At 44.7% G+C, this 27,489-nt stretch overlaps 1 protein-coding gene across 1 annotated transcript in view; it reads right to left on the bottom strand.

Moving 5' to 3' along the window:
* Window positions 1-13,576, bottom strand: part of LOC310819946 (glypican-6-like) — a gene marked incomplete at its 5' end in the record, with an annotated part of 111,055 nt that extends 97,479 nt beyond the window's left edge. The window contains one exon of the mRNA XM_083691380.1: window positions 13,417-13,576. Coding sequence (XP_083547506.1) covers window positions 13,417-13,576 — 160 coding nt within the window. The remainder of the gene's footprint in view (window positions 1-13,416) is intronic.
* Window positions 13,577-27,489: the final 13,913 nt, after the last annotated feature.

Raw genomic sequence — 27,489 nt, 5'->3', positions numbered from 1 at the left:
AGCTACTGTACGTTAAGCTACTGTACGTTAAGCTAGTGTACGTTAAGATAGTGTACGTTAAGCTACTGTACATTAAGCTACTGTACGTTAAGCTACCGTACGTTAAGCTACTGTACGTTAAGCTAGTGTACGTTAAGATAGTGTACGTTAAGCTACCGTACGTTAAGCTACTGTACGTTAAGCTAGTGTACGTTAAGATAGTGTATGTTAAGCTACTGTACGTTAAGCTACTGTACGTTAAGCTTGCATGAGTGGATTCAATTGATGTCGTGAGCAAAATATTAAATGTCCATCCATCTCAACAGTCCATTATTCATTACTGGTACAATACCAAAACAGGGAATATTCAGTCTCCCAAAACATTATGATTGATAATACTGATGATCATGATCATGATGATGATGATGATGACGACAATGATGATGATGATGATGATGATGATGATGATGATGACGACAATGATGATGATGAGGATGATGACGACAATGATGATGATGATGATGATGATGATGATGAATCCACCACCACAACATTAGCCAGACCAGCGTCTCTCCTCAGGACTGTAACTATTACAGTATGGTCTGTGCCTGGAGCCCAACACTAAAAGCATCACATCCATCAATGTGATTAATACGGTCAGCAGCAGCCACATAGTAGGAGGAAAAGAATATGCTTTCAAGCCAGTTTAATGTGTGACCCACTGATCCAAAGCCCTTGAATATTACGGGTTACGGCCTCTTGCTGAGGCTCTTGCTGAGGCTCTTGCTGGGTAGTTCGTTTCATATGCCACAGCTCTCAGTCCAGACGACCCTCTTCATACTAGACTCCCTTCTTTCACTAATTCAAAGTCCATTTCATACGCATTAACGCTCTTATGAGCATATTTACGGCTCTCTGGTTAAATCCTCTGAACACTAATTAGAAGTCACACTCTGTTAAAAGGTTGGAGGGGCCTTATGGTAAATGTCAAAGGTAAGCCTTCTTATTGGCCGAAACGTCATTCTTGCCCACGGCCACTGTCTCCACTGATGCATACAGTCCATTAAAATAGAAACACATTATAGATGGACCTTCGCCCCGGCACAAGGTGTACCTGTGACTCTGTCAGAGCAAAGTGTTTCCAGAAGACCACATAGAACAAAAACCCCAGCTTTTTCAACTTGCTTTTTAATCTTTGACCCTTTTTAAATTGTTGTTTTTGATGACTGTGTTTTTGTTTTACTTGTTATTTATCTATCTATTCTTGTTCTCTCCATGGAATGTAGGGTCTTTTCACCATACAAAATAAATGCATTATTAATATTATTATTATTTTAACTACAGTACTAGAATCTATAGAATATAATTATAGAACTATAGAATCTATAGAATATAATTATAGAACTATAGAATCCATCGAATAGAATTTCTACTGAACTATAGAATCCATAGAATAGAATTTCTACTGAACTATAGAATCCATACATTCCCTCCCTTCTGCGTAGATGGGGTACCTAAGGAAACAGTTTAGTCCATCAGACTGCAGTAGCAGGACGGTACATCTGGGCTGTTTCAGCCGGCTACCGTGCAGCCTCACTGCAACTTGGGTGGATGACTCAGACAGGTTTTTACCACCTGCAAACACAATATATTGTAGACATGAAAGGAAAACACAAGCCTAACCTGGGGTAACCTGGGGTAACCTGGGGAGGTGTGTAAGTATGGAGGATCTGGATGTGGTAAGAGAACAATATCACTCGCTGGAACAAGCTTACAGAACATGGTTGTTGCAAAAGAAAAACACTGCTGTGGAGTCTTCACCTGCACTGGTCAGCTCACTGGCCTGGCGCACACTGGCCTGGCGCACACTGGCCTGCTGCACACTGGCCTGGCGCACACTGGCCTGGCGCACACTGTCAACAGATCAGCCGACTGGAATCCATTGGCAATCTCAGAGCACTAATATCTGAGGGTGATTTTAGCCGGTTCTACGACTGAATTAACATGGATATTCATATATTCTTCAACATGTTCAACCATGCACTGATTAAAGCCTTTCATTCCTAAAAATCTTCTTCTGAAACCTACTATTTAAGTCGCACCCTGTATCACTGAGATGGAGGATTTTCAGCTCCAGTTAAGCATATCTCAGTGCCTATTGTTTAAATATTAGCCTAATGCAAAAAGGGGAGTCATCACTATTCTTAACTCCCCACAGAATTATCAAGTCTCTCCCCAAAGGCATGGGAGACATAATGGTCCGTGGATTCCCCATCTGAGACTCTTTTACACTTTCATTATGTCATGGACAATGAGGTTCATTTCCACGGCCAAACAATGCAACACTGCTTTGTATTCTCCTGCGGCAAAATGTGACACAGAAGGCCTACAGTACAGAGATGAAGTAGATTTGGGTGTTTGTGAGTCGCTGAAAGATGATGTTTGTTCATTATACTTAAATAGGCAGAACCCTCTGGAAATTGGTTTTGTATATACAGTAGATACAATACTATTACCATTTTCAAATGTGTTTGTTTTTCCACTTCTGTGCACCCTAAAACACCACAGAAGCTACTTTATAACACTGTGTATAGTGTTGACGTGAGACGTTACCATGGCAATTTTGACATTCAGTGTTAACCAATATATATATATTGTGGCATGACTGTACATGCATATATTGTGTATATATATATATACACACACTTGAAATCTGTTTACTGATGAACCCCCAATAGGCGGACTGTTCTGCAAATTACCTCAACCATGAGAAGTTCTGTGGATTTGCGAAAACAAGAATAAATAATCCCCGGTGTTTTATTTATTTGTGTCTGTGACACCTAAGTTTGATTTCAAACCCTTCTGGGTCTTACCTCTGCACACTGCTGCCTTCACATGCCTCCAAATGTGTGTTTGCTGTGAAGTTTAGGGACTCTAAGGCAGCGAGGACCCAGAGGACACAACAGACATTCACAATCAACAACCCTCCACAGCACGCACACGCACACACACACACACACACACACACACACACCCACCCACACCCACACACACACACACACACACACACACCCACACCCACACACACCTACACCCACACACAGATCCCATTCCGCCAGCTGTGCACTCATCTGAATCTTGGCATCTGCTCGGCAATGGATGCCACACTGGATCATTAGCAATGCTATCTGTCAACCCCTGGAGGAATTAAGTATTGCTATTAAGTATGGAAGTGAATGATTGTCATTGGTTTGCTGCTACTGTCATTAAATAACAGAGGAGATGATCGCTCTGATCTCCCTCCCTCGCCTTGCTCACGCGTTTACCATTCTCTACCACAAGCCCTCGGTAGGGAGCTAGGACATTCTCTACCACAAGCCCTCGGTAGGAGGCTAGGACATTCTCTACCACAAGCCCTCGGTAGGGAGCTAGGACATTCTCTACCACAAGCCCTCGGTAGGGAGCTAGGACATTCTCTACCACAAGCCCTCGGTAGGTAGGGAGCTAGGACATTCTCTACCACCAGCCCTCGGTAGGAGGCTAGGACATTCTCTACCACCAGCCCTCGGTAGGAGGCTAGGACATTCTCTACCACAAGCCCTCGGTAGGAGGCTAGGACATTCTCTACCACAAGCCCTCGGTAGGGAGCTAGGACATTCTCTACCACAAGCCCTCGGTAGGTAGGGGGCTAGGACATTCTCTACCACAAGCCCTCGGTAGGAGGCTAGGACATTCTCTACCACAAGCCCTCGGTAGGGAGCTAGGACATTCTCTACCACAAGCCCTCGGTAGGGGGCTAGGACATTCTCTACCACAAGCCCTCGGTAGGAGGCTAGGACATTCTCTACCACAAGCCCTCGGTAGGGAGCTAGGACATTCTCTACCACCAGCCCTCGGTAGGGGGCTAGGACATTCTCTACCACCAGCCCTCGGTAGGTAGGGAGCTAGGACATTCTCTACCACAAGCCCTCGGTAGGGAGCTAGGACATTCTCTACCACAAGCCCTCGGTAGGTAGGGAGCTAGGACATTCTCTACCACAAGCCCTCGGTAGGGAGCTAGGACATTCTCTACCACAAGCCCTCGGTAGGGAGCTAGGACATTCTCTACCACAAGCCCTCGGTAGGGAGCTAGGACATTCTCTACCACAAGCCCTCGGTAGGGGGCTAGGACATTCTCTACCACAAGCCCTCGGTAGGGAGCTAGGACATTCTCTACCACAAGCCCTCGGTAGGTAGGGAGCTAGGACATTCTCTACCACCAGCCCTCGGTAGGGAGCTAGGACATTCTCTACCACCAGCCCTCGGTAGGTAGGGAGCTAGGACATTCTCTACCACAAGCCCTCGGTAGGGAGCTAGGACATTCTCTACCACAAGCCCTCGGTAGGTAGGGAGCTAGGACATTCTCTACCACCAGCCCTCGGTAGGTAGGGAGCTAGGACATTCTCTACCACAAGCCCTCGGTAGGGAGCTAGGACATTCTCTACCACCAGCCCTCGGTAGGTAGGGGGCTAGGACATTCTCTACCACAAGCCCTCGGTAGGGGGCTAGGACATTCTCTACCACAAGCCCTCGGTAGGGAGCTAGGACATTCTCTACCACAAGCCCTCGGTAGGGAGCTAGGACATTCTCTACCACAAGCCCTCGGTAGGGAGCTAGGACATTCTCTACCACTCGGTAGGAGGCTAGGACATTCTCTACCACAAGCCCTCGGTAGGGAGCTAGGACATTCTCTACCACCAGCCCTCGGTAGGGGGCTAGGACATTCTCTACCACAAGCCCTCGGTAGGGAGCTAGGACATTCTCTACCACAAGCCCTCGGTAGGTAGGGAGCTAGGACATTCTCTACCACAAGCCCTCGGTAGGGAGCTAGGACATTCTCTACCACAAGCCCTCGGTAGGGAGCTAGGACATTCTCTACCACAAGCCCTCGGTAGGAGGCTAGGACATTCTCTACCACAAGCCCTCGGTAGGGAGCTAGGACATTCTCTACCACAAGCCCTCGGTAGGGAGCTAGGACATTCTCTACCACCAGCCCTCGGTAGGGAGCTAGGACATTCTCTACCACAAGCCCTCGGTAGGAGGCTAGGACATTCTCTACCACAAGCCCTCGGTAGGTAGGGAGCTAGGACATTCTCTACCACAAGCCCTCGGTAGGTAGGGAGCTAGGACATTCTCTACCACCAGCCCTCGGTAGGGAGCTAGGACATGAATGCTCTTACTGTATGTACGCCAGACAATAAGCAGTGAAAGGGGGGAACCATGAATAAGTGGATTTCCAGGTCTCTGGATTTCTGCTCTCCATCTCAACCACATCAACACAAACAGCTAGTCATGCCGTTAATCCCCTCAAGTTCAGATGGATTACATGCCGCCTCTGCCCCTGCTCACTGCTCCTACCACAGAACTCCCTCTCTCTCTCTCTCTCTCTCTCTCTCTCTCTCCTCTCTCTCTCTCTCTCTCTCTCTCTCTCTCTCTCTCTCTCTCTCTCTCTCTCTCTCTCTCTCTCTCTCTCTCTCTCTCTCTCTCTCTCTCTCTCTCTCTCTCCACTTCACGGGACTGCAAGTGGAATACTCAGGGTTCTAGGATTCTAGTTTAGAATGATCCTGGAGACGATTACCATACGGACAATCCAAATGAATAAGCAGCAATTTGACAGTAGTATCCTCTCTCTTCATATCCCACCTAATCCCTTAATTTACAATCACTCACACCCTAAATTTAAACTTCTTCCTGTTCTTTTTTCCCTTTTTCCCCCCCCAAGGCTAGAGAGGGTGGAAATCCGTAATCCTGCTTCCATTACTGATTTGGGCCCGGCACTTGATTGAAAACTGAAAGTGCACCGTGGCAAGTCGCTCAGGGGCTTTTCACACCACATTCAACACACCGTATATGGAGCTGGAGAAAGCTTGGAGGAAGGTCTCGGAGATTGTATGCATTTCACACATGGACGCTTAAAGAGGTTTGACAGGTTCACTATAGCAACGCTGAGATGTGCATTAATCCATCTCTCCTGACAGTGCAGAGAGAGATCCGGTCTTAGAAGAACCGACACAAGATATTCTCTGAGACGCTCAAAGGGAGAAAGAAAAAAAAGACTCTCAAGAAACAGGAATCTGTTTCACGCTAGGAAACCTTGTTGTGGTCAAGAATTCCATTACGACCTTTAGTTATCAATCGAAAACATAGATGAACGCAAAGACATACGGATGTACCGTAGAGTTTAATACTTGCTTAAACCATAGGAGTCACAACCTTTTACCTAACAAGGAAGATCGGGAGCTCTGTTAAGTTATATTCACTCTTCTTTGCATAATATGATAATATAGTGCTGCTTTCTAAAACAACCTGCAGGGAAGCCAATCTGATCTGATCTGATCTCACTTCATCTGCATGCGACCGCAAACAACTCAGCATGACGAGGAGACACACACCCCGCCCTGACACACACACACACACACACACACACACACACACACACACACCCCGCCCTGACACACACACACACACACACACACACACACACACACACACACTCCACCCTGACACACACACACACGCACGCACACGCACACACACACACCCCACCCTGACACACACACACACACGCATGCCCGCACGCAGACACACACACACACACACACACACACACACCTCATTAATTAAATACACTCTGTGAATATGGATTAGTGGCTTGAAATTTTTCTTCCTCCAATTTGGCACAGCGTGTTCATGTGCTCTGATTCAGGCCTAAATGGTTCTTGTATACTGCAGCTCAAGCACTTGGAGGCTGCCTGTAGTTTCCCCACACAGTCAACTACAGGTCTGGTGAGACTTCTTTATACTGCCATTCAGCATCTGTCTGTGGGTGAACCTAATGAGGGGGGGTGGGAGGAATGGGAACGGGGCATCCGAAATCCACATGAGATAAAATAAGATGAATCTTTCGGCGTTGTTAATGATGGTGTAACAGTGGGTGCCCCTCGCTTGCGCCTCTCTCTGGGACAGATTCTGGGAGAGGAGACACACAGAGAAACACATCCTCTCCTTCAGCATCCTTCCTCGTTCACTGGGCTAATCTCTTCTAGCCACTAGAGATAAACTTCCCTCAATTACCCCGGCTTCACTCCCCATCACCCTGTGTTCTAGAATTCTGACTTCATAAGCCAGGAGCGCTGTACACAGCTGAACTGTAGAGGGTAGGATCTTGCTATTCCCGAGAAAGCAATGATGCAAGATTGAGAACCTATACACACTGGAGCTACCATGTGTCAAGGGGGTCCTGTTTCAATGCGCCCGAGGGGGCAGAGTCTACCCGGGAGGCGTCCCCTGGGTCCATCTCAAGCAGAGGTCGGAGTAAACAGCCGAGCCTTAAAGGTCTCCACTTCAAGGTCCAAGGGAGCTGCCTTAAGCCGCAGTCTTACTTTGAAGCACTCTTGCTTTGGAAACCAGAAGTCTGTCTGTTCATCGTGCCTCAGAAGAAGACGGAGCTGTGACTGACTCCCAACACACACACACACACACACACACGCACACACACACACGCACACACGCACACACACACACACACACACACACACACAACTCTACACAGAGGTGTGCCTCAAGGGCAAAGCTGGCTGTGGGCTGACTGGCGTGTAATGAACTGGTTGACAGTTGCTTTGACTGCCTGGGCACAGGAGCAGCAGCAGAGGACCTGTAGGAAAGAGACCTGGACTATTTTAGCTGAGCTGTCAGCCAGGCAGCTTTGGATGCAGACAGTCCAGTCCAGGCTCTATTTCAAACTCACTCCACATATTTCTGCCACCCTGTCCCTCTCGTCCCCCCCCTCGTCCCCCCCCTCCTCTCTGCTAAGAACGCTGACAGTCTGGCCGGGGGCCTCTCATAAATACAGGGGGGGATTTTTCTGTTTTCAGCCCAGATCCCCCCCCCCCCCCACACACACCCACCCACCCACCCCCATCCACCCCCCCCCTCCACAGCCTTCCTATGCCAGCCAGCCAGAACCCATCCTCTGGGGTCCTTCGGCACGGAGGCGAAGCTGCAGTCCTCTGGACAGAGCTGACACCACGGCTGACCCCTGGCCCAGTCCGACACCCAGGGAACCCACTTACTTCATCTCTCTCTCTCTGCCAAAGCTGCTATTTCAATCCCTGAAGGTAACATAGATATTATGAGGGTGTGTTGGGCACAGCAACTGCTCTCTTTTTCAGTGTTCGTTAGTCTAGCATTAACCACACACCATCTCTGCAGGCTACGCTTCATGTAATCATTAGTTTGTACTGCAACTGGGCTAGTTCATGTTGCAATAGCCAAGAGGGCGAATACATGTGATTTGGATGATTGCTTGGATGGCTGTTAGGAATGAACAAACATGTCTGTTTTCCGCCAGCAGTGAACTTTTAGAATAACTGATAGTATATGTTTGAGAGACAATGGTCAAGTCAGAGATCCATAGAGATTCTCTTTCACAACATAACCATGGAACAGGGTAAAGGCAACCGTATGTACTATCTTGAAGGAAGCAATGGGGAAAGAAACATATTATTTTTTTATGTGGAACCGACACAAATTGTGAAGGATTGTAATTTGTTTTGCCACCCACAGACGAGAGACAGAGAGAAACATAGAGAGACAGAGAGACAGAGAGAGAGAGAAACTAGAGAACACTGACTATTAAGAAAAGGGAAACCAGCCAGTGACGCTTTTACCTATAATATAATATAAATAATAAAAACAGCTTAAAGCAGAATTCCTGGCCTTAAATCATATTTGATTAACTTATCATTAATTCCCTGCCCTCTCAAACCGTGGCTGTACAAACACAAAGCTGAGGCCTGTCCCCCCCTTCTAAATAATCTTGTTCAGCCAGTCCACGGCAAGGGGCTGTCAAAATAATTAGCTTATGTAAATCGGAGCTTACCGCCTGAGGTAACCACCGATGCAGATTTATTAAGCTCGAGTGTGTTTGTGGCCAGAAGTGTAATGTTGGCATGACGTGGCTTTAGATGGACGGATAAGATGGATAGGTACGAACATCCCAGGGACCCTCGTCCGAGACTTCGTGTGTGGGTTACGAGTCGCTTGTGTTAGCATTGCTAATTAGCTATAATTGAGTGCTTTCTCCATCTCCCTCCCGAGGCCTATAGCTACAGCCTTCAGTGTATTTATGCAAAGGTTATTTGGAGACATTAAAAATCCAATTACACATTGCCAAGGCTTTATGTGAATTCTAACAAGGCTTTGATCGCCACTCAACGGTCTTCAAAAGCCGGAATCAAGCTCACAGATGTTTGACATGTACTGTAATGAAGCTTGATAACAGCATCGTAACTAATTGTGAAGTACAACGCATCACATTACCTCACCAAAGTCACGCTGGGATCACTCCCTAAAGACCTCTTCTCCCCCACTACCCCCCTGTACAAGTTTCTCTCCTGTTAATAAAACATTTTAAAAAATTAAAATTCCTTCTTCTAGCATTGTGCCTATGGCCCCTGGTCCGAGCATTGATTACTTTATCTTATGATGACTGATGGATAGATGATTCACTTACTTCAAACAAATGTACTTAAGTGTAATTCGCTTTGGATAAAGGCGTCTGCTACATGCCATAAATGCAAAATGTAAATCACTGAAAACTAACATTGCTTAGATTTGTTACAGAACAGGTTTTAGTACCGGACATGCCAGGATGTACCCATATGTTCATGGTCATAAATATTTATGTTTTTTTACAAACCGCTGTAAATCCTGCCACGCGTTGTGGCATAAAGGTGTATACGTGGTCAGGACTTATTGGTCTTATCGCGACAGAAAAACAAACGCTAACCGCCAGGCACCGTAGAGTAGGCCTAAACTCCGGGCAAACAGATCGACATGTGGTCTTTGCTTTACAGCTTAGTGTTCAGTCCCTGCTGCGGGAACAAAAAACCGTTCCGTCGAAGGAACTAATGGCAGGAGGCTTTTCACCGACACACACGGAGGCAAACTAAAAGAAATCCGACAGGAATTAAATATTGACACTTGATGTTACTCAAAAGGGTTGTTGCTACAGTAACAGAGGTGGATGCTGTTGACTGCACACAGAGAGAGAGAGGAGAGAGAGAGAGAGAGAGAGAGAGAAAGAGAGAGAGAGAACGGAACTTGGGATTGGAATGGAAGTCTACTGTAGATCATAGAATGAGAATGAGTGTCATTCTCAAGTACCAGTACAGGGCCTACTCAGACAACTAGAACCGCAGCACTGGAATAAGAACATATTACACATATACATAATACAGTATATATATATATATATATATATATAGTACTGTAGGCCTATTCAAGCCATATCATATACTGTACATGCATGTCCTCGAAATTCATACCACCCATATTAATTAATCTATTGATCAAAGATGAACTGTACATGTTGTCGAATATCAAAAGGAGATCAAAAGGAATCCACAAGCATGAAGTCAATTCTCAAACTCCGCTTCATTTGATCTACAGTTGATGACGCTAGTCGCTGTACTGTGCCTACATAATGAACTGCACATCCGGAGGCGAAAATATGCCTTGCACCTCCTGTATATGACCAGCCATAATAATACATTCCAAATACAACCTCCCCCCCCCCCCCCCCCCCCCTCTATAATAACCATATCCCCCAAAGGGAGGGGTGAGGATAAACTCTCCATGTTTATGGAGCACTGTGTAAAGTATGTCGCATAGTGAATGAAAATATGGGTAATTCAATACCTGCGCTGTGGACAAATTGGCTCTGCACCCACCCAGCCTTGATCAAAGCGTTCTCGTACAGCCTTGACATTTAGGCGCTGGACCGGGCCCTGCTTTTCATTACGCCCCGTGATTGGAAGGGAGGTGGGGAGGTTGGGGAGAGAGACAACGATCGGTGTGTCTCAATCAGCTAATCGCTGAGCCCGTGAACAGGTGAACTTCTTCTTATTAAACATCCAACCGTCTCGTTGGTTCAGCTGCCAAGTAAGCACCGTACCTGCAGACCCGATGACAGGCTGGAGGGGAGGCCGGGGGGCGTGGGGGGGGGGGGGGGGGGGTTAGGTATGTTGGTGATCATGCTAGAGTACTGGTGGGGGGTGAGGTGGGGGGTGAGGTGAGGGGTGGGGGGGGGAGGGGGGGGTCCAGAGAGTTAGGTATGTTGGTGATCATGCTAGAGTACTGGTGGGGGGTGAGGTGGGGGGTGAGGTGAGGGGTGGGGGGGGGAGGGGGGGGTCCAGAGAGTTAGGTATGTTGGTGATCATGCTAGAGTACTGGTGGGGGGTGAGGTGAGGGGTGGGGGGGGGGGGGGGGGGTCCAGAGAGTTAGGTATGTTGGTCATCATGCTACAGTACTGCAGATGCAGTACAACCTATTCTTGGCTCATCCTTTCACTGCCTGTGGCTGTGTAGCTGTCATTTGTTGTGAACTTGCAGTCAGCTCCACTTGTGGAGCAGACAGAACTGTAGCTGAGGCAGCATCAATCATTCAAACCAAAATACCTACTGTCAGGAGTGGTAAAAGAACCCTTTTGATCAAGAAAAGGTCATATTTCAGATGGTTCCACTGTGCGGGATGTTCATGTTTAAGTCTAACTGTGGATGGTGTGCAATATACTCTGTAGATGGATTGTACAGAACAGTAATGTAAAGCGCACACACAGACACACACACAGACACACACACACACACACACACACAGACACACACACACACACACACACACACAGCCCCCCCTTCCCCCCAATAACAGATGATTCAGATGTAACTGTGCTGCATGATCATGGCCTCAGAGCCAGTGCAACAGAGATCATTAATTAGCTTATTAAAGCCCTTTTTGGTTTTTAGGAAGCAATACCTCTCCCCTTCTCAAGAAACACTCTAGAATGCTCGCTCACCTAATCTGCTTTCCTGGTTTAACTATAAATGTGATTACCTCACAACAGATAATAAAACCCTTATCTGGGCCGTGCCGATGAGCGTGAATTAAAACTAAGCCGTTGCCTTGAGGAGTTTTATAAAATCCATACTAAGTGGATGTAAACCGGCACTGTGTACACAGAGCCCCCTACTGGTAAGCCTTGACTCTCTCAGACAAACGTGACATCCTATGATACTTTGGAAGAGACACCAGTTTTGCTCACGTCAAAATGGGCAACAGGTGACACAAGGCAAACTTGAAACCTCTCGTGGTGGAGTAAAGTGAGAGTGGACACTGCTCAAACTGGTGCTATACCGTAGTATATAATGCTGATTCCACTCAGCCACACAAGTAGCCTACTAAAGGCCTCTTGGACAGTGAAGGCATTGCTGAAGTGGGCAATCTTTTGTAACTGGTGTAAGGAAAAGAAACAAGAGAGGTTTGTTTGCGTTGTGTCTTATTCATGAAGCTGGTGTTGTGTGATGGGAGAGTCTCCCTGAAGCCTTCAAACATCAACTGGTTATGACATGTATTGATTCTATCATTGCCAAACAAACATCATACAGCATTTCACCTTAAAATTGATGGGAAAGTGTCAATTAATAGTAATGTACTGTCGGCTAACCCTAGTTTGACTCTTGACTTGGTCTACAGACATGGATGGCTGACTATGGGACAGGGAATTATACAGTGTTATATGTAAAATCTACAAATCTAATGAGATAATCTAATCACAAAATGGTACAGGTGGCTCTTGTACTGTATGTAATGTCATTTGTTAACACATATGTATTGTGTAATCAAAACCTTTATTAAACACATACCGACTGTTCTAAGTTCACCATAGTAAAAACATACTAATTACATGAGTCAGGGAACTAGCAACAAGTTGCTTCTCCACCAGAGGTTTCTTGTCTATGCGTAGAGAGTCTGGTCAAAGTGGTCTAGCTGGAGAAACAACGACTTCTTGTTAGATAGTATTCACCTGCTTAATCACCTCACCTGGGTGATTTCCTAATGATTACCCCAGGACAGGACAGTACTGAACAACATCACATTTCCTTCTGGCTACCCTAATGACTTGAATCATGAATGCGTCTAGAGAATGTACATGTTTTAATATTACCCTATGAGACGCAACTTGTTGACGGCATCCTCAACTAGTGGTGCAGTGCATTGCCTTTCTACCGTCCAGCAGACAACATTGGACAGCCTGTAGCCAATGACATGATATTTTTGGCATAAGATTATGCTAGGGACGAGGGGAATTAAATAAACAAATAAAATATGTAAAAAATACATATAAATAAAATCTTGCAAGCATATACTTTTGTTCATGCAGAACATATGTTCTAGATGAATGATAAAGTGTTTTTTGGAACACTTATTCGGGTGAAACTGAGACAACATCGTGGAGCGATCTGCCTTCATTGATTCCGATGTGATGGGCACGATTCAGAAATAACGAATTATGCAAAGTAAAGACACCCGGTAAAACAGGTGTGGATCCCTGCGACTTACCGGATATTTCCTGATGAGGTACATTGACAAGACTGAACCCTTTGGCGGTGTATGCTTGTCTAACCTCACTGCAGCTCCGTGCTTTGATATCCCCTCCAAACGATAAGGACAGCACTGAGAAAGTGCAAAACACGACTTGTATTCTCCACATCGCATACATCAGTAATAAATCCTAGTAAATGTTTTGTAAGAAATATATCCGTTATAGCCGACCCAAAAACGGCTGGCTGGACAATCCCCGATGAAACGGATCTGCGACGGTCCGTGATCTCTCTTACTTTCTCCCGCTGCAGAATGTCAAATGTTTATCAACCAAAAAATCACACTTCACTTTACATACATCCACCTCATTGCAGGACCGTCTCCTCTCCTCTATCCTCCGCCACCGAACAAGAACGCATTGAGCCCAAAAGCCCCAGCCTCTGCCTAAATCCGTTACAAGAAGCGGCACCTTGTGCTCCCTGTTCAGACAACTTCTCCCATACACACAGGACCTCTGTATTTCTGTCAACGGGAGGAAAGCAGAAATCCAGGGAAGACACATACACACACCGCACATAGCCCAGTCACTAAGAGAGAGAGCGCCCAGGAAAACACGGACTGGAGTAGGCACCTTTAAGCATAGTAGTAGTATCATGGAGCGCGTGTTTTATCGGACAGATTCTGGCAACGCTGCATTTTATGCCTGGCGCATCTTTAGTAAACTATAGCTACAGCTTGTGGCAAGTCATGACCAATGCTATAACTATGTATACATTATTGATTAAAAATGCATTTTAACGTTGTCTTGAATAAATATGGAAATTCATTTCAGACTTGGGGGGCTACACAGTATCTGCCAAATCAATAGTGATCGATTTGTACATATCGTTACCATGAATTTGAACAACCAAGACAAATATAAAACTTTTAACAGCCGTTGGACTGCTTTCAAATAATACTGTTTAATAACAGTATTATTTTATAACAGTACAATAATACAATTCATTTAAAATGAATGAACATTTCTCAAATAAGCACCGCTCTCGGCTGTCCTGTTTACCCCAACCCCTAAGCTATCCCTTAAAGCAAGTTTGAAGTAAATTCAAGAATCCACACAAATTAAAGAAGAACTAGGCTACAATGCAGTCTACAAACATGAGCTCATCTTCTACTGACGAGAACTTTCCTCTGATCGTGACCGCGCGTAATGGTGGGTCAGGTTTGAAACTGCCTTGCTAGACTGTGGGCGTACAAGATGATCTGTTTAATGCTCCTAATGTCCGAGCTCACAGGCTCACAGAAGTAAACATTGAAAATACAAAATACAAAAGACGGGATGGCCGAGGCAGAAGGAAAAATATCTGATTGTGGGTTTAGGAAACACACTTTTGTACGCTTTGTTAGAATGCTTTCTCACTTTCTGAGAGTGCCATTATAAAAATTGCCCTATAAGGCTATAAAATATACGGTAGCCTGAAGACATCTGGTTATCAGCAAACCGATCCAATGCTTTCGTAGGATGGGTTGTCGCAAGTTATTATTAAAAGCCTTGATGATAATGTAATAACAGATAAGACCCTGAACCACCTCAGTCATAATCACACTACTAATGATGTGGTAGACCAGGATGCAGGGTGAAGCAGACATAGGCTATGGAAATGTGCTACTTGGTATAGACTGCATTCATCGTTTATACATTCAGGTAACAATACTGAAAATACTCTTTTTTTATTGGTGAAAAGAAGCACATTGTGTATGGATGGCAAACATGTATTTTGTATCTGTGTATGGAGTTGAGTGGGTTGCTGCTTAACCTTTAAGTGACTTAATATCTGCTGAGAGAGAAATAAACAAACTAGTATTATGCTCTTGCTATGACAAATATGTCTGGAATTGTCTGCTGTGGCACAATGACACACAGGCAGCCTGCAGCTTTCACTACCACAGATTTACTGTGGCTCCTCACCACAGAGAAGGTCACTGGCCTCTGCACGGCTCGGAGCGGAAGTAGTAGCCTAGCACTATGCCTGTTGTCTGAGCAACATATGTCCCCTTGGGTACCTTGTGGTGACCACTCAGAGACAATAGTACTATCAAGTACAGGTGAGAAAAATAAATCAATAAATAAACCTACATGTGCCTGTACTGTATGTTCTTGGTGGCTACCGAATTTCTGTGGTCTGACACGCTAGTAAGCTCCCTGTTATCTGAGGGAATTAAATATCCCACAACTTTCTTGGTGAATCAACCACAGCCAGGGTTTGTTGGGAATCACGTTAATAATAATTGAGCGCACTGTCCCTTTAATGACACACAATGAGGATAAGAGGAAGGAGATTGTGCACTGAACAGCATTGGTTGAGTGAGGGAGTATCTGAAATGAAGACGCTCAACTCTGGCTTATGCTCTGGCTAAGCTAATAAGCTCTGGCTAATGAGGGAGGAGAGATCTTGGCCAAAAGGGGAGGATCAATAACCCACCAGGAGAATTCAGCATGGGGCTGGAGTTCATGATGCATACTGACAAACTCATACACCAGAGAGAGAGAGAGAGAGAGAGAGACAGAGACAGAGAGAGAGAGAGAGAGAGAGAGAGAGAGTGAGTGAGAGAGAGAGCGAGAGAGAGAGAGAGAGAGAGAGAAAGCTCTGCTCTTATAATCTTTACTTTAGACAGTAGAGCCCATTTTGAAGATGGATAATTATAACAATATACCACCTTCCAATATTCCAATCTCTTGCTAAAACAACCCATCAATGAGACATCTCCAACGCCGACCCAGCCAAGCTCTACAGCATTTCGAGTGAACACTTCATAATGTCAGCGACTGCCTCTCCAACTCTCGGAGGAGAATATGTACTGTAGCAGGGATGGTTTGGAACCAGTCTCCCGTAATCAGTAACCTTGCCTAAGACCAGTAACCTTGCCTGAAAACATGCGTTAGCTCCCCGAGCTGTGCGTCTTCCGCATGCCGAGACCCAGGTTCAAACCTCGCCCATCACGTATAGAACAGGGAGACACAGACCCCTTCGGGCACTGAGATAAAACCTCATCAGCGTGGCCCTCCACCAGATCTGTATTATTCAGTCGTCGGGTTGGTTAAGAGTCCACATCTGCATATAGATGCACAAATACAGAATCCCGAAGGCGGGGGGGCGTTCTGTTGTTCCATCATCACGCCTTTGAAACGCTCTGCGCGCGGAGAGATAAAAGGAGGAGGAATAACAGGGGACGTGTTGTTGAGAGGTGTAATGCCAGCGCTTTGAACATCATTTGTTGCTAATTGCCGCAAGACTATTTGCTTGTCCTGTACGTACATTAATTTGTTAGATATCTAGGGCCTGTAGGACAAGTTTAAAACCGTCTTACGAAAGCATAAACACACACAAAAGTACAGAATACACACCTAGACTTCCGTTCTATGAAATAACTGTTGATGTTTGTGATGATGAGGAGGATAGAGGACTGAGTCAGAGCTAACATGTATTTGCCAAAGCACAGGCACGCAATCTAACAACTTGTGTGTGATGTATAGGCAGATGGAAAATAAGGTCACTTTGCTCACATTAGCACGGAGCGCTAGGCTATGAATAATGAATCACATATTCATAATGCATGAATGTTTAAGACAAATATGTGCAATTACAGTAAAGTAGAGACAAATCTTCATCTTTTTCAGATTTAACCCCTAGAAATAAGCAATGGCTCTGTTCTTCTTTCAACTTTGGGGAAAAGGATCCAAATAAATATTTAATATTTTGAAATTGGTCCCAACAGCTAGTAGAGGTTTTGTTGTGCTGGCTGCATCTGTGTTTTCAGGCATTTGTATTGATCTGGAAGGTGACATGGCAATAAGTGTTGTGGGTCTGAATGCAGACTTTAAAGTTGGCATGATAATTCATAATTTCTACAGTACGCTGCTGTGTTTCATTGATGAAGATAGATACAGTAGATAGATAGGTACTTTATTGATCCCCGAGGGGAAGTTAAGGCATTACAGCAGCTCACATCACAAACAACAACAAAATAAAGTGACAATAGAATAATAAAATAAAATAAAATAGACATCTGAAATTATATACTATTATACTACTATTATATACAGTAAGAACATTCCAGTATGATTTAACATCCCCCAGCCTGACTCTGATCACCCCGATCGAGCCAGCTGGAGGAGGAGTTGTACAGTCTTATTGCGGCAGGCAGAAAAGATCTCCTATAGCGCTCCTTAGTGCAACGTGGTTGTAATAATAATCTGTTGCTAAAGGAGCTTCTCTGCTCTGCCACAGTGACATGTAGGGGATGGGAGGGATTGTCCATGTTGGCCAGGAGTTTGGTCCTCAGCCTCCTATTGGCCACCTCCTCCACAGTGTCCAGGGTGACACCGAGGACAGAACCAGCTTTCCTAATAAGCTTGTTCAGCCTCTTGGTGTCACCTTCCTTGATACTGCCCCCCCAGCATACCACTGCATACAGCACTGCACTGGCCACCACTGACTGGTAGAACATGTTCAGCAGAGTCCTGCACACGCCAAAGGACCTGAGCCCCCTCAGGAAATAGACAAAGTTGTGACGTTTGGTGTTATAGAAACAATGTTTTGGGAGAAATGTGTTGCCAAAACATATGACTTTGTACTGTACTATCCAATGCCGGGTAATCTCACATTTATATCACAAACAGGGGGAAACTAATTCTTAACTATAACAATAAGTATGATTTAATTTCGGACTCACCAGTGAATGTGGATTGGAGAGAGGAACTAAATCCAGTCCACAACTGGGGACATGGTTTAACTGCGGACATGGTTTAGCTGGGGACATGGTTTAGCTGGGGACATGGTTTAGCTGCTATTAGAGCAGGAGAGCTGTTATTCACACATAGCTCTCGATGGCATTAGCACATTACAATCCCATTCAATATGTGATCGGAGAGGGAATTGCGAACTTCTTCTGTTATTTCCTATCTCTGGCTAATTTTATGAGAACTTCTTCTATGTGACTGCTTGGCACGCTTTATAATTCATAAGGGTATCATGAATATGCAAATGTCGGGTAGTTGTTAAATGCACCCCTGCACTACATTTTAAGAGTCACTGAAATATTCAAAAGCTGGAGAATGTAGGGGTAAGAAAAAAGAAGAAGCCAGAGAGCTGGAAATGTTGCTCTCTTTCTCTCTCTGATGAATATAGAACAAAGTCCTAGAGTTTGAGATGATCAGGAAATACAATAAGTTAACACCACCAGTTCCTGTCACATAGAGTGCAATGCCTGATGCCCCTCATGAAACACCATCCCACTGTACTGTACTTATGCAAAATTAAACTGCTGTATGACTGTTATGGATGGTAACACTTTGTACTGTTAGCCTACATTTGTACTTTGCCTCAAAAACCAAGGCGACATGAGAACACTCTAAAGGAATCACACTGTAGTTATCGACCCTATGAGGGACCTAGAACACCTCCTCGTCCTCATGGATACCAAAAGGCTGGATAGGTCTAAGCACACTCGCAGAATCGTTTCTCTAAGATTGGTGGAGGGTTGGGTGGAAGGTTGGGTGGAGGGTTGGGTGGAGGGTTTTGTGGACAGTTGGGCGGAGGGTTGGGCGGAGGGTTTCTCTGAGTGGTTTTGTCTCCTCTCCTTTCCAATCTCAAAAAGGACGGGAAACGATAAGGAAGGAAGGACGCCACTCGTGTCATTATTCAGATTCAGACAGGTACTGCACCTGTAGATGGGTCATTTATAGTGGAATGTTACAGCTGTGTTGATAACACCTTTATTATGAGTTAGTATGAGTTATGATAACCCTATGAGTTATGATAACCCTATGAGTTATGATAACCCTATCATCCACCATTATCCCCCATTATTACTGTCCAGATAACAGACAAGTTGCCAACCACAGAGAAATACTGTCACACCCTTCACTTCCACCTAGCCTGCGCCAGTATCTCTCTCTCTCCTGTCTGTCTCTGTCTGTCTGTGTGTGTGTGTGTGTGTGTGTGTGTGTGTGTGTGTGTGTGTGTGCGTGTGTGTGTGTGTGTGTGTATGTGTGTGTGTGGCCGTGACTCAGGCTCCAGCAATCAGTCTTGTCATCTTCTCCACCTGCTCGGTCTTCACATACGTGGTTCATCACCTCACCTACTCACAGTATTTAAACCCCGGGTTCCCATTGCCAGATCGTTGTTTGTCGTCACAAGTCAGTCTCGCTCTCGGCCGCTTAGCAACACCTAGTTTCCTGTAGATCCTCTGTGTTGTATTTGTCTCACCGCGTTCTCCTCTGTGCTACAGGACCACTTCCCTGTCAGCCTGCCCTGCCTATCTGCTCTGTCGGCCTGTCTACTTGCCCTGCCTGCCTGTTACCCTACCCTGCTTGCCATTCCACCCTCCTCCTCCGTTCCCCCCTATTTCCTCATTAAAACCTGATTGTTTTATATTCGTGTTCTGTCTCTGTGTCCTGCGCCTGGGTCCCGTAGCTCTGACCGTAGCAGATACAGCTTGACTTTTCATTTGCTTTTTCGTTCGTTAGCTGGAGTATGAGAGACTCACTAGCTGTGACAATTGTTGGGCGGTAGTTGTCAGAAACATAGAAAACAGTCCATTGTTGCAACCCAGTCTATTTTGATGGTTCAAGTGCAATCACAATCAAAGTAATCTTTTTGCAATAGCACTCAATAATCACAACTATCAAGAGCTCCGTTAGGCACATGATTAGACACATGGGCCAAAACAATGCGTGGAACTTGATCCAAAAATCTATTTATCATCAGGATAACAATACTGAAATCACAAAAGATAACAAAAGATTTGATCCACCAAAGCAGCCAAACATCTTAAAACAGTTTCACTCCACTTTAAACTGATTATATATTAATTGATTTGTCTGTCATCACTTTCCTGGGCTCTCAGTTGGAATTGAATTATCTGAGGGAAAAAAAATCCCTTGATATTTGTGATAACAGGAAGAAAATGCCTTGTTGATCCTGCCTCTTTCACAGTACAGTACAAACCAGTCAGCAGACAATTGTGGGCCGAATCTGATCTTGTGCTGGCACACAGGCCTCGGTGCCAGCACAGATGCGGCAAATATAATATGGACCAGTCCTGGCTGAGAATTGGCAATTTGCTATGGGCCAGCTCTGGTGTGAGGAATGTGGCTCTGATACATTCCTGTAGCTACTTTGATCTGAATGTGGTTGGGAAAATGGCCACATGCTGGCCAATGTCTGGCCTTTTCATTGTAAATATAAGGCTGAGGAATGGCAGCCAGAGGTGGCCCAATTCTGGCCCAGGGAACAAAGTTGTACCTGTGCCTCCAGATGCTGGTAGAAAACAGACATGGGCCAGATCTGTGCCGTCATTACTCTGTTGACAGGGAAGGAAATAATGTCTCAGTTCAACTGCTTGCAGTTGTACACAACCACTCATCAACCTTTGTCCAATTATTCTTGGCCTTACTCTGAAGGACTGACTCATAGACAAACTTTAATGCAGCAGACAAGAGGCTTCCTTTCAGACAGCAATTACTGGTTGTCTGATCTATTATCAGTGTTGTCTGCACCCCACACTTCACCACAGCATCAGGGATGTCATAATAGATCCATCTAGCACAAAGGGAGAATAATAAATGGATAAAGCTCATTAAAATCTCATGATGACATCTTGAATATCCAAACTGACACTTGTTTGTGATGTGTGAGTTTATGTCCTTTTAATTGTAGCAGATAGGATCATCAGAGCCATGGGAAACCTGGTAATTGGCTGTCTGTTTCTTGCTCCAAATGTAGGGAGCGAGCTCTGGCTGAGAGTTGGCAATTTGTCCCTGTTTAGTGTCCCTGATACGTCCCTGTAGCTGCTGAGCCATCTTTGGTCTGAGTGTGGTTGGAACCTGGGCCACATCCACACGCTGGCCAAGGTCTGGCCTTTTCATTCCAAAGATAAGGCATGGCAGTCAGAGCCGGCCCACTTCTGGCCCAGGGAACAAAGTTGTACCTGAGCCACAGGTATGCCGGTAGAAAATAGACGTGGGCCAGATCTGGGCCATCATTTCTCTGCTGACTGGGTTTATATTCCAGCAGAATTACAGATTGCATCTTTGACTGCGTAACACACTTTGAGAGCGTACTCTGTGCACACAGTTCTGGTAGTCCTACTGTTCAAGTCCTCATTAACGAGACGAGACACTGATATGAGAGGGCAGGCAGAGGGCAGTGGAAGCAATACTCCAACTCATCATCAAAGAAGGCTGGAGACGGAGGCATGGAGCGGAGGGAGTGGTGTGTTGTTTTCTCCCATAACAGCACAAAGAAAACCTGCTTTTCTCCACAGTTCACCTGAGGCAAGATCAGAGTCCCCGAGTTTTATGCTCGAAGGTACAATTAAATATGAAAAGTGATTCAAAAGTCAGCTGAGTTTATCGTCTTTCACTCCGAATCAATATTTGCAGAGTGGTCCATAGCCTGTGGGTAGAAATGTCCTCAAGCAATCCTGCACAACATCCCCCCTGTCCCCACTGTTCCCCCTGTCCCCCCTGTCCCTCCGTCCCACCCGCCCTCCTCCTTCCAAAATGTCACATTGCAAGTTATAAAAAAATAAAGGCCGTACGTGTGGTCTGATGTTCAATTTGGAAGAGGCCTGGGGCCTTGGGGAGAACCGACAGAATATTATACACTTTTCTCCTCAACGTCAGTCATGGCTCTGTGTGTCATTGGCATAGTCTTCTGGGCATAGTATTGTGTGGGTTTTTCCTGGTGATCAAATTGATTTTCAGAAGAATGATTGAGTTGAGTTCCATGTCTTGAATGGGGAGTGAGCAGCCTCTTGTAGGACTGGTGATTAAACACAGTACACTGGGGATTAAATATTGCATACTGTGCTGTAGAACTGGAACTGGACTTAGGCCATAGGCCTAGAATGCTGGAACTAGACTTAGGCCATAGGCCTAGAATGCTGGAACTAGACTTAGGCCATAGGCCTAGAATGCTGGAACTAGACTTAGGCCATAGACCTAGAATGCTGGAACTAGACTTAGGCCATAGGCCTAGAATGCTGGAACTAGACTTAGGCCATAGGCCTAGAATGCTGGAACTAGACTTAGGCCATAGGCCTAGAATGCTGGAACTGGACTTAGGCCATAGGCCTAGAATGCTGGAACTAGACTTAGGCCATAGGCCTAGAATGCTGGAACTAGACTTAGGCCATAGGCCTAGAATGCTGGAACTAGACTTAGGCCATAGGCCTAGAATGCTGGAACTAGACTTAGGCCATAGGCCTAGAATGCTGGAACCAGACTTAGGCCATAGGCCTAGAATGCTGGAACTAGACTTAGGCCATAGGCCTAGAATGCTGGAACTAGACTTAGGCCATAGGCCTAGAATGCTGGAACTAGACTTAGGCCATAGGCCTAGAATGCTGGAACTAGACTTAGGCCATAGGCCTAGAATGCTGGAACTAGACTTAGGCCATAGGCCTAGAATGCTGGAACTAGACTTAGGCCATAGGCCTAGAATGCTGGAACTAGACTTAGGCCATCTGATTTTGATAATACTACATTATGCAGCTTGTAATGCCAACAAATAGATCAGAATTATAAATCCAGAGTAAATATGCTGAGATTAAATACTGTCAATTAACCACAAAATCCCCCCCAACATAATTTCACCCCTGGTAAACAATGTCTTTAGTACAATCAATATGCCCCCAAGCCATCCCTCTAGAACCATCTAACACACACACACACACACACACACACACACACACACACACACACACACACACACGGACGGTGTTGGATAGAGAGTGAAGTTACTCGAGGGTTAAACATGTTACGGTAATCTCTTTAGCTCTGTCTGGCTACTGACTGACCATCTTCATACAGTTATTACTGTATGTTGAAGATCTTAAAACGCTTTGTTCAGAGATCAAAGAGCAGGAGACTGGATTGGCTAAACAGAAACCAATAGATGGTGCGATATCCGTCTGTAAGAGATTGGTATTGGCTGACATTTCATGGGCTAAAGAGTACAATCAATAAGTAACACGTTGACTCAAATGTTAAATCACAGCGTGTGCCGATTCTTAATCCTTTTCATATTGTGTGGAAAAGGTCATGTCAGTGGTGTATTGATCCATGATTACAGGGTTTGTTTGCAATAAACGTATATGGATTTTCCAAAGATTTAAAACATGGTATTGTGAGTAGTAGTAACTGCAGATTGTGGATGTTATACATTTGATTTACATTATGCAGTGCATGTAATGGCTGGAGTACTGAGGCAGAGGACTCAAAAGCACGACTCTGAGACTAAACTTAAATCCAATAGAATAATCTTTTACTTTAAATAAAGGTACGGTACACAGGTAGGCAGGTAGGCAGTCAATGGGTAGGTAGATACTCCAGGAAGGGGGAAGGCAAAGCAGGGTACGGTACACAGGTAGGCAGTCAACGGGTAGGTAGATACTCCAGGAAGGGGGTAGGCAAAAAGGCAAAGACAAAAACACACTTGGAGATATATATATATTAAAAAAAAACAGGAATACTTATCACAAGGAAATGCTGGGACATACGACACAAAGACAAACTGGCACAGAGAGGGGAACACACAGACTAAATACACAGGGAAGGATGATGAGGAACAGGTGAAGCCACTCAGGGCGGGGTAGACAATCACACAGGCGGAAAACACACAAGGGCAGGTGGTGAAGAGTCTGAAACAAGAAACAAGGTGAGCAACACAAAACACGAAACAGAAAATGAATAACATGAAACAAAGACAAACATAAACTAAGAAACAGGACGAGACGTTACAGTACAAATTTGTTCTATTAACTAGATGAACACATGTTTGTTTTTTAAAATGATTAGCCAGTTTACCATGTAACCATGTCTTGTAAGTATTTAACCAGACTTAATCTTACTCAGCTTCTTGTCTCTCCGTTTGCTATGATCTCTGTTTACGTCCTGATAATTATACAAATGATTGCAGAAAGAGCCATTTTAATGCATCTTATAAATTATTCAAAATAGTTTCAGGTGGTTGTTTTTCCTGGGATGAAAAAAGTGTTTTGAGCTAATTAATAATGTCTTGAGGCTTAGTAATTAGGGTTATGAATTCTAAAGAGAATCTGACAAGTTAAAGGGGGAGAGAGTCTCAGATGAAGCTGTTTATAGGGTGGAAAACACGTTGCTGTATAAACCTGACCGAGTATTTGTGGTTTAATGTACATAGTTGTGTTTATATACTGATTAATGAGCAGGGGCTGCTGGCTACTGCTGTAGCATGAAGGGCTTTAATGATAGTGTATGGTATTCATGCATGCTTAGGTCTAATTGTAAGCATTATCAAATCAGGTTGGCAGAGCTGCAATCCTCCTCTCATCGTGAATGCACTGAATGTGTAAGTAATTTTAATAATAGATTTGAAGAGCCACACAGACAATAAAAAAACCTCTGCGACTGTATTATATTAATTTGCTTATGCACTTTATAGGACCTTTAAAAGAGACTCATACTGTATGCCATCCCAGAAGTGTTTAGACTTGTCTGTGTTCTCCAGATTGACATATTGACTTTGTAGAGACAGCAGACATTAATGCAAACTTTGAGACAAATGTCTACTTTGTTTCTTTCACTTGGTTGTCAAGGTGCTATTATTGCCATAGCAATGAGAAAAGCTATTTAATCTCCTGCACAAACACTGTATCAACTGATTCTTAATTGGTTTTAAAATATCATGTTTGTCATAGCGATGAACTGTATTTGGTTTCCACTCAATCTTTTTGAGTCCTTACATTATTATATATATATACAGTCTTTAGAGCATCACACACAAGAAGATATGTGTGGAATTCTGCCTTAATAACGAACTGGTTAACACAATTATATTAAAAAATTAAGAACTACACAAACCAATTAGCTAAGTATGCTTTCCTCATTCTCTTGAAAACTTACATAAACATTTCTAAAGCAGCTGTACATTTCTAAACACATACACGCTGTAAATGTGATTGTACTTCTACTTCTGTAAATGTGATCGTACTTCTACTTCTGTAAATGTGATCGTACTTCTACTACTGTAGATGTGATCGTACTTCTACTACTGTAAATGTGATCGTACTTCTACTACTGTAGATGTGATCGTACTTCTACTACTGTAAATGTGATCGTACTTCTACTACTGTAAATGTGATCGTACTTCTACTACTGTAAATGTGATCATACTACTGTATGCTGATAACACAATCCTATAAATATGAAGCTTGTTTTCTAAACAGCATTCAGGCTTCACAAACAAACGGATGGCTAATCAGCAGGGAGGCCTGCTGAGAGACTAAAGCAAATATCAAGATAACATACGCAGCGTCGGTGTTATATAAATCTAGCAGGTCATTTGCCAAACCACTTAATAGGCCCCCTGCATAGGCCTATGACCTTTCCCACCAACGTGGCGCATTAATATTCACAGAGGACTCACAACAGAGCACTCTGCTGTTTATCTAAGTGACACCAAGATGTTTGAGCCTCACCCTCTTCAGTCACACAGACTCATTATAATCATCTAGTCTGTTAGGATCTGGCCCATAAACTTCCAATAAACAAACACTGATAAAGGCTTATGCAGTAATTGAATAATAATAATAATAATAATAATAATAATAATAATAATAATAATAATAATAACAACAACTTCAATTTATAAAGCGATTTTCATTGCCGAAAGAATTTCAAAGCGCCTGACTAGATAAAAAGGAAGAAGTGAGTCCAAAGGGATCTGGCGTAAAAAAGGGGCAAAAATAGATGAAGAGTAAACAAAGGAAACAGAGAGGTGCCAGGGAACCGGCGTGGGCCGGCGGGCGTGGGCGACTCTTTAATCCTGCTCTGAACCCCAACAGACTGGGCAGCCGCAAGGAAGGGCACTGCAGAGGTGTGTGTGGGGAGGGGGGGGGGGGGCAGGGGGAGGAGAAGAAAGAAGGTCCATCATGTAGGCAGGTCCGCTGTCATTTAGGGCATTGAAAATGACCTCCTAGTCAATACGGAGAGTGACAGGGAGCCGGAGGAGGACAGCGAGGAGGGGGTGATGTGGGGTGACGTGACACTGCTAATTGTGTCCCTATCTTATTAGGATGTCCTTATGTTATTAGGATGTCCTTATGTTATTAGGATGTCCTTATGTTATTAGGATGTCTCTATGTTATTAGGATGTCCCTACAGAATCTTATTAGGATGTCCCTACAGAATCTTATTAGGATGTCCCTGTCTCCACTTTTCTATTGTGAAAATGTATCACAGGGATGGTCAAGCTAATGCTAATTGTTATAGAATTATGTTATTACATTGCTACATTGCTAGTGGAAAACACAAGATTAGAGGCTGTGGAAAACAGGGAATCTGAAAACAGAATTTCTGATGCATTAAACAGCAGGAGGGAATCAGCATAAACACAGGTGGTCTGCGGCCCCCGGCACATCTAAGGGACACCTAAAGGACGTCTAAAGGACATGGCCAGCGCCCGCTTACACCGGGTCCACTCTGTCACGGACCGGCCCACCAGTGGGACATCAGGGGGCTCTTGCAGCCCATAATCGCCCAGAGCCAGCACCGCGACCATCCCGGCCTGTGTGGCCCTGGGCCGCATGCCTGCGCTGGGACGGCCCACAGCAGAGGAGATGAAGAGAGGAGCCTTGTGTCTAGACTTGAAAATTGAGACTGAATCTGAAACTCCCTAACATGAATCACTCTGAATCACTCTACCCCCTGCCGTAGATATTCGGGAAATTGCTAATCTCCCTGTATTGTATGTCCGTGAACGAAGCATACTGCATGTGAAGGATTGTACCGCTGAAGGAGGTCGTCTGGGAGGTCGGGGAGATACAAGGGAGCGAGTCCATGTACCACTTCATAGGCTAATAATATAATTTTAAAGTCTGAGGACACAGGTACTAGAGGAATGTGATCATACTGTTTGGTTCTAGTGAGGTCTGGAGCAGCTGTATTTACCACTAGTCCTCACCATCCACTGTTGTATGTCTGTTTGGTTCTAGTGAGGTCTGGAGCAGCTGTATTTACCACTAGTCCTCACCATCCACTGTTGTATG

The sequence above is a fragment of the Argentina silus genome (genome assembly GCF_951799395.1).
Source record: "Argentina silus genome assembly, chromosome: 19".
Taxonomy (NCBI): Eukaryota; Metazoa; Chordata; class Actinopteri; order Argentiniformes; family Argentinidae; genus Argentina; species Argentina silus.
This window is presented reverse-complemented; position numbering and strand designations above follow the sequence as displayed.